The sequence below is a fragment of the Cheilinus undulatus genome, linkage group 18, assembly GCF_018320785.1.
Source record: "Cheilinus undulatus linkage group 18, ASM1832078v1, whole genome shotgun sequence".
Classification (NCBI taxonomy): domain Eukaryota; kingdom Metazoa; phylum Chordata; class Actinopteri; order Labriformes; family Labridae; genus Cheilinus; species Cheilinus undulatus.
This window is the reverse complement of record NC_054882.1, coordinates 34,303,071-34,316,683: the sequence shown is the minus strand read 5'-3', so window position 1 is coordinate 34,316,683 and position 13,613 is coordinate 34,303,071. Positions and strand designations below refer to the sequence as shown.

The 13,613-nt window shown below is 38.7% G+C and overlaps 1 protein-coding gene across 1 annotated transcript in view; it reads right to left on the bottom strand.

Moving 5' to 3' along the window:
* pdss2 (prenyl (decaprenyl) diphosphate synthase, subunit 2) overlaps window positions 1-13,613 on the bottom strand; it is a 66,078-nt gene that overhangs the window by 33,769 nt on the left and 18,696 nt on the right. The window contains exon 2 of the mRNA XM_041813362.1: window positions 11,297-11,431. Coding sequence (XP_041669296.1) covers window positions 11,297-11,431 — 135 coding nt within the window. The remainder of the gene's footprint in view (window positions 1-11,296; window positions 11,432-13,613) is intronic.

Here is a 13,613-nt window from a genome sequence, read left to right as displayed (position 1 = left end):
ACAAATAGTCTTATTAAAAATACTTCAAAGTCAACATCAGCATACTTTAAGTAAGATATGTAAGACATCTTTCCACTCAGCGTGTTGGAGGTTGTGTAAAAGAAAAAATTAAACTTATCATTATCAAATAACAGCCATTCTTGATTATGAGAGAAAAGACATAAAAGATGTCTTTGAATAGAGCCTTTCAGCGCAGCCTTAGGGAGGATATAATCAAATGTTGATTCAGCCATTGGTGGGGGATAATTAGGCCTCTCTCTCCATATGGAAGCAGCTCGCCACGCTGCGACAGGAGGGATCCATCCAGACGGGGTTGGGTGCGCTGATAGCCACTTACGACCTTCTTTCAGCCGCTTTGAGAACCTGATGAGCCAGTCGTCTGCCTTACGCTCCAAACCCTTTCTATACACACACACTCAAGCACACACAGGTCTTGTAGCCAGGTAATTGCTGTGTTCGATGTCAGCGTGGAAAAGATGTGATTAAAATTCAATAATGTCATCTCTTCGTCTCTCAATCACACCCATTGTCTGGTTGGCTTCTTTGCTAGGTGATGCAGAGTAACAACACGTTCACCCCGAATGGTGGTTAATATGTTCAGGGTTTAAATAAAAGGAAATTAACAGATTGGCACTTGTGTGTGCTCAAGGTGCCTCAGAGTGATTGATACACTCGGCAGGTTTCAAGAGGAGAACTCATTGTTACAAGAAGAGGAAAAACCAGAAGACGCTGTGCCTGACTAAATGTCACATATGTCACTTTAGATTTAATATCAAGTACAAAGTCAGCCTTAGGGCGATTACTTACTTCCTTAAGAATAAGCAAACAAATAAACTTCAGAAAACCCACCAACTACAAAGAGAAATGTTAAGAATATCACTAGGCTCTCTATTGTTTTTAAGTACATAAAGTTGTGTCCCAACTACTGAAACAAAACAAAACCACCCCTATTACAATGCAAAAACTGATATGACGCTAACAAAGTTAACTAAATATGATCATGAACCTTCTACATGGAGTTCTCTGGAAACTCCATCCGGGCTTTCATGTGTTTTGCATTGAGGAGAGGCTTCTGCCATAAAGCCTAGATCAGTTGAGGGCTGCAGGGATGGTTGTCTTTCTGGAGCTTTGTCAAATCCCCACACAGGATCTCTGGAGCTCAGTAAGACTATCAGGTTCTTGTTAATCTCTTTTACTAAGACCCTTATCCACCAATCGCTCAATTTGGCCGGATAATGATTCTTCCATTTGAAAATAATGGAGGCCACCTACTCATGGGAACTTTTAGTGAAACAGATTTTTTTGTAGCTTCCCCAGATCTGTGCCTTCCACCAATCCTGTCTCTGCCTGGCTCTTCAGGCCATTTCTTTGACCTCATGGCTTGGTTTTTGCTCTGATATGCACTGACAGCTGAGGCCTTCCAGAAAGCTGTATGCCTTTCCAAATCATGTCCAATCAGTTTTATTTTACCACAGGTGGACTCCAATCAAGGTGTAGAAACAACTCAGCATCCAGATATTTGGGAGGAACTGAACCTGAAATTTAAAGTGTGTTTGCAAAGGGTCTGAATATTTAAGTGAATGTGATATTTCATTTTTTATTTTTAAATAATCAGCAAACATTTCTAAAATTCTCTTTTGACTTTGTCATTATGGGGTACTGTGTGTAGATTAATGAGAATATTATTTTTCTTTCCAAAGGCAGCATCAGCCTCCAACAAAAAAGTGACAAAAGTTTAAATACAAAAGTTTTTGTTGTCATTTAAACTTATGGATGGTATTGTGTCTCAGGGCTCTTTGGATCACTGAAATCAATCTCAGACACCTGTGATAATTAGTTTTCCAGGTGAGCCCAATTAAAGGAAAACTACTTAAGAAGGACATTTCACATCATTATTGCCTTGGACAAGGTATGAAAACATGAGATATTACATGAAAACTTAAGCATGGTCATCATACTGTGAAGAAATTTGTGTCTGATTCAGGGCACAGACAGGTTTGTGCAGATAAAGGCATAATGAGGAAGGTTTTTGCCAGACAAATTCATCAGATTAAGAGAAATGGTTACAGTGAGTCCAGAAATACATGAAGACTCATTTTAAAACAGTCTTGTTTACTGATAAGTGCCGTGCAACCCTGGATGGTCCAGATGGAGGAGTAGTGGATGGTTGGTGGATGGCCACCATGTCCCAACAAGGCTGGGACGTCAGCAAGGAGGTGACGGAGTCATGTTTTGGGCTGGAATCATGGGGAGAGAGCTGGTAGGCCCCTTTAGGGTCCCTGAAGGTGTGAAAATGACCTTGGAAGAGTTTCTGACTGACCACTTTCTTCAGTGGTAGGAAAACACAGGAAAGTCTGGATCAAGCAGTATGGCAGACCACACAGTCAGGTGAGCATGAAAAATATCAAGAATGTCTACTTTTGTTCTAAGGTAGTTTTGGTAAAGCGTTTCAAATTGCTAAGTATATAACCTCATACCGTACATTAGGTAACGTCATGTAGAACACCGCCTTGCTAAGTAACATTACTGTAAGATGTCTAATCAACACATTTTGCAACATTATGGCCAACTCCAGCTTTGTAACCTTAGTTCATCATATCATCTTTTCAACTTAGCATTTCTGCTCTTTGACAATCAGAAATCAGTGTTTACTGTAGTCAAAGGTTGTAGCTGAAGGCCAAACAATTAAAAATTTGGGCAACGTGCCCAGTGCTCATTGTTTAACCAAGTTCGATAAGGGGTTGGGGCTTAGCCATTTAAGTTAATTCTTATCTCACGAAGCACCCGGCCAAACAACATGCTTCAATAAACAAGCTGTCAGAGAATTCAGTGTTGAAAACACCAGAGACCCAGGTTTAGCTAATGTTAGCTCAGCAGACAAAGAAGGATCTACTCCATTCAAACAAACAACGCTTGATTTTAAAGCAAGCTTACAGTCTGCACAACTTAGCCCTATCCCTATGTTTTACATGTCCACGGCAGAGGTTACGATGAAGTGGAAGGGGAACACGACCATCCAGTGTTTGATCTTCCAGAATGCTTTGCAAATCATTTCAAGATTTGAAATTACAACAACAATCTAAAATCACAGTTTAATGTTGTTTCAACATTTATTATTGCATACTACTCACACTCAAAAGTATCGAAAATGGGTACTGTTGTGTACTGGTATTGCTTTACAGGCACTGGGAATCGGTACGCACCGGTTCAAATGTCAAAGGTACCCATCCCTACTCTCCACTGTCTGATCTGATTGACTTTACATAGTTCTAAAGCAAATATCAAACTGTAGACTGATAGCGGTGCATGCCACTCTTTCCACATTCTCCTCTCTCTCTCACGCTCAATTAACAAACAATAATTCACACCTATCATCCTAAAGAGAGACTTTTCTTGTATCAGCAGCAGAAGGTATAAATCCCCCCAGCCAATCGCACCCTGTGAACTGCTTTGATGTCAGCACAGCGCACCTGGAGGTGGAGCTGTCTCGTTTTGACCCTGCTCTAGAGCAGAACCCTTTGGCTCGGCCAAACTGGTGATGGAAAAGTAAATCAGCTGGTTTGGCTCGGTGCAGCCAAAAGTCATTAAAACTTCCAGTTTTAACACAGACCTACTTTTATAGATAAAATTAAGATTTTAACATTAAGATTTTAACCTAACAACAGAAAACTGAACTTTTTATGTACTGAAAAGAAAACAAGTGAACAGTGAAAAGTAAATATCTGATAACACATGGTTCAGGTGACTTCTGACTTGTCTACTAAGTTGTCTGTGAGTTTTTAAAGTGAAATGAGACGGTGAGGATCAGTTGTGGACTTATTCTACATCACTGTTGCTGCAGACAGCCATTGCAGTGGCCTAACCAAGGTCTGCTGAGGCAAAAATACAGCATGCGATTAACCACAACTAAAAAATATATCTGCACTAATTGTGGATCGTAGTTGATCACAATTGATGTGATTAATCTTGAGAGTCCCACTTCTAATATTTAAAAAATATCTCAGGGCCATCTATCGAGCTTTGTCTGCTCTGAGGTCCAAATTAGATTTGCACATTTAAACTAAAATCATGAGAAAAATCAGTTGATTCTTTTTGGAATCACACTGGTCAAACCACCAAACCCGAGTTCAGAGAGTTAACCAATTAACCTGAAATTTTACATAAGTACGGACAAATGGCACAAAGCCAGAAATAAAAGCAAATCAGTGGAGCCCCCATACAGACACATCCCAAAGCTTTGCCTCCAATCTAACAGTCCTGATCAGCAGCAGTGGAGTCTGGGGAGGAAAAAGGGGGACAAGGGGGCCGATGTATAAATAGCTTTGGTGCCCAGTTGCATAGCAACCGATGCCATCTCGCCGAGGTGTAACGCCCATTACCACGCCCCTTGTCCTGACTGTTCTGTTCCATTTTCCTCCCTCTGCAGACTGCCTCGCCATCAAACACAGCCTCGCAGATCTGAGTGTGGCCCTGTGTGTGATTTAAAGAGGGGACCTGTCCATCAGACGGCCTGCGTGATGTGTTCAAAGACATGCCGTTCATTTTTTTCACAAAGAATCAAGGTGTGCTGTGACTCTGTTGGATTGTATGAGAACATGTGCTTAAATACCTGTGTATCTATCTATCTATCTATCTATCTATCTATCTATCTATCTATCTATCTATCTATCTATCTATCTATCATGGAGGTGCTCTGGTGAATCATCAGTGTCAAGCAGCAGAGTGGGAAATGTTTTACAAATGCTGCCTGTCAGAAGGGAGGAGACCATCCCCCGGAGGTTTCAATCACCCCCCACCTTCACCCCCCGAACTCGCCCCACCCTCCCTCCCTCCATCTCTTCCATCAGAGGTGCTAATGAGCCCAGGAGAGATGGGGGGATTGCCGGGAGGAGAGACAGAGCGAGAAAGATAGTGCAAATGAGGTGATCAAGTCATGCTGTGAGTGTGTGTGTGCGTTTGTGTGTTTGGGTTTGGACTATCCATCACCCACCAGTGAGGGAATGCTTCATGTTGGACTCGGTGATCCAGTGTCACAGTGATGTGAGCGCCAGGTTGTGACAGGAGGTGAGTGTGTAATGACTCGTCCTGTAGTGACTCACAACCTGTCGACATGGCTCGGCCTCGCAGCCTGAAGAGTACCAAACTCGTGCCTTTCATGGTGCACGGGTTACTCCAATTAATTCTAATATTAGGATGTTTTTGCACAGACACGGCTCCACTACACACATATGCCCCGTGCCAGCAAGCAGCAAGAAAGAAACCTTTCAGGCACCCAGCACACAGCCATGCCAAATACAGCAGTCACTTCTGGAAACCACTTGGCACACACCCACACCCTGTTCAGAGCTGCATGCTGGTAGTTAGCACATGTGAGACAGCTAGAGAGGACCTTGGGGTGCTACCTGAAGCCTTTTACTGACAGAAACTGTTGAGTAAATTAGTTCAGTATGCTAAGAAAGAAGCAAAGTAACATGTTAATTACTCAGTAGTTTAATTTCTACTACACAATACCACATCAGCAAGTACTAATGACAGAGAAAGCTGAGGTTGATGGGAATGCTGTACAAATTGCTGCTGTTAAAGGGCATTTTTAAACCTGGAGTGTGTTCATTTTTCAGCAGTCTGCCAGCTAAAGAAATCTACTGCAGAAAATGTTTTTTAAGGAAATCAGACTCCAAAGCCTATAAACTGCATCTGGATTTTAGATATACAAAAATTCCCTCGAAGTCATTAACCACAACACAGTAGAGCTGATGTTTTGACCTTACATAGAGGCCAGAAGGAATGTCAGTGTCAAAGTTACAATAGTTAGAAATTTTCTATTTGGTTTTTGTTAAAATTCTGTCCCCACCTTTTTGTTTTTTTAATTAGTAGTTTTTACTGCTTGTTTGTTAATTTACTTTCATAATTTTGTAATTGCTTCAGTTTATCTTAACTTTCATTAGTTTTAGTGTTAATATTAGTTTTCATTTATACGGGAAGCTTGTCAGGTACAAGAGAGTAGAGTGCCAGGAAAGATAATCATCATACTATTTTAAAAACGTATTCAAATGGGCTACTCTCCACTTCTTAATTTGTTTTGTAAAAAAAAAAAAAAAAAAAAATGATGTTTGAATACAACTTAATACCTAAAATTATAAGTGTGTGGAGTTTTTACCAAACTAATTGGACCATTTCACGCTCCCCAGGTTTGGGTGGGTGAAGAAAGGGCTGGGTGGTTCAACGAATCTACTTTGACCTGAGCTTTTGTTTGGAATGCATCTTTAGTTTCTCCCACTTATTTTGGATAAGTGGGACCGGATCAGTTTAAAAGCTCAGCCTTCTTTTTGAAGAGGAATTAGTTCTGTCCAAAAATCATCTCTACAAATCTCCTATTTGGTCCCGTTTCTGCAGAAAATGCGGCTCTGGATAGGTTTTCAAGCATCCGTTTGGGCTGTGTGTTAGTGAGTTGGTCAGCTGTTGGGGGTCTTCAGTTAGTAAGAAATGATGTTAGTCATTAAGGCAGGCATGGGGAGCTATTTCTCTTGTTATTTCAATGATGGACCACAAAGACTTGTTAAGCCTGGGCATAAACTAAATTTCCACTAAAATTTCCTTTTTCCATGTGTACTTTCCTTTTCAAAATCCACACAAATTCCCTAAAATATATATTAAAAACCTCCTAACATTTCTGTGAAAAATTGTAAACAAATTTTTAAAGTATCCTAGAAAAAGTACCCTGAAATTTCTTTAAATCTTCCCTAAATGTTTCAGTATACTTAAACATTACACCTAAACATTAAAAAAGTTAAATGATATTGAATTGAAAAATTGAATGAAAATTCCTGAAAGTTTCAATGAAAATTTCACTTGAAATTTCAAATCAGATTCCTAAAAATGTATAAAAACATACCCCAAAGTTCCATGAAAAGGGCAGAAAATTCCTACACACATCCAAAAAAAATCTCAAAATTTAAAATGAAAGTTCTTAATGTTTTACAAGGAACACCACCAACCCTTAAATTCATAAATAAATTCCCCAAATTTCCATGAAAACACCTAAAAATTTTAAATTTAAAAGTTGTAAAAATTCAAAACAAAATTCCCTCAAAAATGTATTTCCAAAATTTTCATGAAAATACCTGATATTTTCAAATTACCCCAAACATCAAAACAAATTTCCTAAATTCCTAAAAGATTTCAAAGCAAATCCCCCCATATCTTCCAATGAAACTATCTAGAGCCTGAATACTACTGTCAGTCTAATGAACTACTAATAACTGGTACTGATAAGTCCTAGAAAAATTTAGATCAGTTGACCCCTAGTCATTACTTTGCAGTGGTTCCCAAAGTGGGCCATGGGCTGTGGGCACCCCAGGGGGGCGCGGCAAGGCCAGGCTAAGCAGCACCAGCTGATGACTTCAGCTCTACAGAAAAGAAGTTTACTGAAGTCTCCTCAGGTTCAACAATACTATTGCAGTTCTAGTCCAAGACATTGTCAGCATTGGAGTGGAAAAGGAGTAGTAGTTGCTAAGCACAAGAGCCTTTCCTTTGCCACACTTTCCTTTTGCATCATCCTACCTGTGTGAGGATGCTGCAAAAGGCTGTTGCCTCACAAAATCAAATCATTGCTGGACATTGAAAATGAACTGAGTGGCAGTCTCACAGCTGCACCTGAAACACAAAAAGATCTGCAGCACCAAATAAGCCCACAGTAGTCAATACAATTATTGCAGGACTGGGTGTATAAATCTTAAAGATGCTCATTAAGAGTTTATTTTAGGTTTTATGTTGTGGTAAATTCTAAAAAAACGAAATTTGTTTGTAAAAATTGAGAATAACAATGTGTTTGTCGTACATTGACAGGTTTTTACATGTGGATATGTATGGTGAGGGATGCGTGGGCTGAAAATATTTTCATCTGCCAAAGGGGAGCCCAATAGAAAAGTTTGGGAACTACTGTTTTATAGTTTGACCCATGATATGTTAGCATGGAGAAGAAGGGGCTTATAATTTATATTCCTGCCAGTCAGCAGGAAGGGCACTTCATATTTTGGCTTCAATTCCTACAGGCTGTTGCACAGTCTATCGTAATATACAGTGTATAGGATGAGCTAATCCCAGTACAGTGAGGCAGCACAATAAAGGCAGGATCAGGAAAATATAACACATCCTTTATTAGGGTTTCAGATATTTCAGTGTGCCCTACACTGTTGGCAAGTCTGCCATTGCAGAGCCTGAAGCCATGCTACTAGCATGTCTTCAGGGGTGAGACAGAGCTTAGTCCGTATTCAGGTGGTAAGGCTGCTGTATTTTAGTTTCCAGTCAAAGCAGGAATCACTGTGTGGAGATTGCTGAAAAATAATCAGCTGTTTAGTACGTTTGCAAAATTATTTTTGACATGCTTCAGGATAATACAACTACATCTGATGTAGCTATAGGGCAGTTTAAATGCAGAGGACTAACTTAACAGTGTACAAAGGGAGGCTTGGAGGGAACTATAAAGTACTGTTCCCAATTAATAACAATGTAATTTATATAAAGGTAAATAAATAAAACCGTCCCAACTTGAAACTATGTCTTTTGTTCTCTCTTCATTCCATCATATTTACAAGATGATGCAGTGCTTCTTTTACAGGAATTGATATGGACAATAACCACAGAGGACAAGATAGAATTACCTGATGCACAGATTTTATTTCAATATTTATCCTTCAGGAGCCGTGTAACAGGGACAAAAGCAGAATCGCCTTTCATGGTCTGCTTGCCATGCACATTTATGGCTCTACAATGCAATTTTATCCATGTTTACTGCCCACTGTTGTCTCCAAAGCAGCTCATACATGAGACTGGAAATGTGCGGAAGCCAGAGATATTGTGTGTGGTTATAGATAGGAATAAACAGCTGGGGATTTAAATTACCAGCTTGTATATTAAAGAAGCTTGGCGGAAACTAGCTGTGGCACAATATGGCCATTATTCCAGGGATGACACTGTATGACTGTGATTAAAGTTGGTGGCCTCAAGGGGATAATATCTTTGAATGCATTGTTTTTCCAATTAGCTCCCTAAATTACCACTAAAGCAATAGCGACCAATTAGATTTTGCATAGTTAGACTGGCTTTTGGGAGCTCCCTGCAACGTAGAAAAATGTATCACAACCCCGTTTAGGATGAAACTCACAACATTTTACCGTGCAAAGCGGATTTTAAAATCTGAAACCACTAAAGAATTACTTTTTTCCATATCATGTACTTTAAGAGAATGAAATATCTAAATTCAACATAAATATTGGCTGATGGCATTGAAAAACATACAGTAAATGTCTTTTTTAACAAAATGTTAAGGACATAATTTCAAAATAAACTACATTAAGACAGAATGTAAATCAAACTGTCACTGGAGTCAAGAGATCTATTTTATTTCACAGAAATAAATCTCTGTGAAAACTTAAGATAAACCTGCAATTATCCTTAACTCAGCGTGTCTTTTTGCATTGAAGCCAATCTATTCAAGTCTTAATTGATTTTCAGCACAGGCACACTTCATTCTACTTACTTAAACCCTCAGACCACTTTTATTCTCAGCTAAAATAAATGTATATTAGTAGCACTGTAGATCAGGTTGGTTCAAATCTCCACATTTATGGACAAAATATTTAAATTCTACATTTTGTGTGAGAGACAAGCAGGTACTAGCCTTCTGGTTGAAACCAGGCGACTGCAACTGAATCTTTGTAATGACTGATTCGGAAGCAGCTGATGTATGCAGTGCCAGCTTTTTTAACTATAAATTTTAGCCACTAGCTGAAGTTCATGGACAACAGTGAGCTCCACCACTCAGAGACATCTCTTTGATTACCTAGGATTCTGGAAAGTGCAGATCTTTTCCCCATGATGGACAGTAAACCCAGTTTTTACTCAGACAAAGATAATATGCAATTCTGTGTCTACCGGTCCACCTAGCATAGATTCTCAAGTAGGTCTCAGTTAGTTTACCTTGAACGTAGGGATGAACAATAGTGGATGTTTGCAGATATTTCAAAACTTAAAGTAAACTTAAAATTTGCAAAATGATTAGCAAAACATTAACTCCCATTAAATATGGCTGCTATTAGTGTCATGTTCATTCTTGAATGTACTTCCACTCGGTAAAATCGATAACAGACTACGTGAGTCAGAACACACAGGGTCCAGATTTTTGGAGAGACTGTAAAAATAACCGGCCAAATGTTTGCCTGTGCAACCTTTTATTGTAAAATGCTAGTTGACCTACAACAAGTAATGTACTTCCATCGTATAGAAAAGTGGTTTTCAACTGGTGGGCCGGGATCCCAAAGTGGGTAGCTGAGCTCTTTTCACTGGGTCGTGCTTTGTTCCATTGTTTAAGTTTTGATGCTAGAAAGGAAATACAAATTGCTTTTCCCAGAAACTTTAAGTAAACTTCTCAAGTTATATTTCAGAAATTTTCAGTGGAAACATCAGGAAATTTTCTCTGAAAGCCTTTCATCTGATATTCTACTCAGAATCTTTCAGAAAACGTATTCTTTATACGTCTTATTTTCTTTATTATCTTTGTTCTTTCACATTTCTACCTGTGGTCTAAACAACACCATCTTTTGTTAAAAAGTCAGACTGATTGTCAAATTCAACAAAAATTTCATTATGGAACTTGTGGTAGATCCCAGGGATAAACCAGTAGAGAACCACTTGTATAGATGTGTACCATGGTGGATTTGTGGGCGCTGCCATTTTGGCTGCTCACCTTATGGTGGGATTAAAAACAGTAGATGCTGATAAAGGCACCATAATCAGGGGATTTCTACTTCATTTATGTTTTAACGGTTACTACACACTTTTAAAAATCACATTTAAGAATTTTTAAGACCTGAACTTGAATAATGAATAAAAATAAATAGCACTTTTTACACAGCAAATAGTCAAAAAGGAAAGCTATGTGAAATTTCTTAGAACACCAGATAAGGGCTTAATTTTCTAACTCAATGTACTGTTTATGAAATGTCAAATGGTATAAATGCTATGATTTCTGGCACATTTAATGCCTCTATTCTATCAGTACAGTATACCACAAGGTGATATTTATCACAGCCCATTTTTGCAGATTTGCTGAGCTGATTCTTAGAGCTTAATTATTAAAAAAAAAACAAAAGAACAATTTTTGATATCACCTTGTCAACTTCTGTTTTTTCTCCAGATTTGTCTACAGCCACGGGAAGTTAGGATGCTACCATTGCACCTTGTTGCTTTTCAGAGCCCTTTTCAGTCATGCAACCCTGATTTTTCTGGTATAGTTTACCTTGGGTAGATGCCGCTGACCATGTCCTGGGATAGGAGATCAGAGGCTGCGTGACTCGGCCCTGCAGCTTTTGACAGCAGCAGTACGATCAGTCCTCTCATCTGCAGGTTGTTTCTGCTGTCATAGACAAAACCCCTGCAGAGAAACAACACTAGATTATCATACAAATACACAACAAACATCGAAACCTTTCATTAAACAGCAAAGCTTAAAGTAATAGAGACACACAGTCCAAAAATTATGAAAAAAAAAATACTACTTCTACCACTTTTGATGAAATGCCATCATAAAATGGGTTCATTTTCCTAAACAGCAAATGTTTTCTCTTTTAAATGGCCGTGTAGCATTTAATTTTCTAACACCTTCCTCTAACACTTTCCTGCATTCATCACGCTTCCAGCTACACCTGCTGCTGGTGCCATACTTCAGCCCATTAGAGAACCAGTAGAGGCTTGAGAGCAGCCAGCATGAGAACCACTCAGTTCTAAAGAGTTAGGGAAAAACTTTTACTATAAAATAGAAAAAACTATGCACCTAAAACTGATTTCAAGGAAAGTCAAGCAAGAGGAACTCAGCGTGAAATACAAATTAAAAGGTTGGCATGGGCAGAAATTCTTTAAAGAGGCTGTAATAGTCTTACTGACTCAGTGACAAACAGTTACTCATTTAAGACCATCAGCAGACATGGAGAAACATCAGTGTTCAATGGGGCTGGCCATGGTCAATGATGAAAGCTCTGCTTTGACCTCCTGTCCACAGACTTAAAAACTGACTGGCTTAACTGATTATTCTGTCATGTTCTCAGGCTGGGTAGAAACTAGGCCTGGGTAAAAAGTAGGGCTGGGCAATTAATCGCAAATTAGATTAAATCGCAATATGGCCTGCTGCAATTTTGAAATCACAGAAGTTGCAATATTTTTTTTTAACTTGAAATGTGTCAAAATAACAGTTTAATAAATCAATTCTTGCAGTGGCAGAGATTTTATGCACATTGTGCAAACATTCAAGTGTAATTTTTTTTATAATCGTTTACAAAAATTCTCCTTTTTGGTTTTTATGTATGTTTTTCTTAATCAAAATGACTGACATGAAAATGATAATGCCCTTAAACAAAACAAATTACATCACATTTGCAGTAAGAGCAAAAATAGTTAGCTCATTCTATCAAAAACTGATGAAGCCTAGTGTTACTTCACAAAAGTCACACCCCAGTTGTGATCAGCTGGTAGCCAGCCTAACCTCCTCCACCCCAGCTGCCTCCTTTATAGCTTACAGTAAAGCTTGCTGCACCCTCAGATTCATGCTACTATGGATAAATTGCTTCTGAAATAATTACACTGTTTTCAATACACATGGTCTTATTTATGGAATTATATTTATTGCTTGAATTTGTCCACAAATACACAAGATTAACCCAAGAATAATCGCATATTAAATTGCAATCGCAATATTTGTGGAAAAAAATCTCAATTCGAATTTTTTGCTAATCGTTCAGCCCTAGTAAAAAGTCAATCCACCAATCAATGCTTGTTTTCTAATAACGATACCATTTAAATAATCAAAGATTGATCTATAACATAGGCATGCTTCTTTTCCTGATGACTCCCTCCTCTTGCTCGACCAGCCCTGGACTTACATGCCTCATATGCTATTTGAGATTTGACCTGCACTCCCCTCTGAATACGGACCCCTGTATGCCACAGACAGTAGTGTATGATGGAGAGACAGATAAAGTCAAGACAGTCCCACGCTGTAAAAAAAGGAATAATTCAGAAAAAGTAAAATTTTAAGGCAACCTTTTGCAGTAAGATTTTTTGAATTGTGTCAGTGATTTGCTATGTCATTGTCCTACGTGACATTTCATCGTTGTACCAATTACATTTATGTTGTTCTGTGATTGGTCACTATTATTAATTCTTCGTTTTGCCAATATAAACATGTTTATTTGCTCAATAGTGTCATTCATATAACTAGCAAAAGCTAATTAACTGCACGCTCATTACTTATTTACCTGCATTTCAATAAATATACAATCCTAAACGGTGTTTCCATACTTTTATTTTACTTAACTGTGTAACACTGTAACACTTTGGTGGTAACACTGTCAAGAATGACACGCTTACCCAGAGGAATACCACAACAGGTATGAGGGCATTCATTGTATAAAAAAAGGAACACTTGAAAACCTGGCACATCGTCCAGGACAACAGCCTCCTCCAAAATCACAGCATGTTCTGCATCATAGCTGATGAAGTTGGTGCAACAGCTTCCTCTTCACTTCACTTCACTCTCAGAAAAATGGTGCTCAGTACCTTTA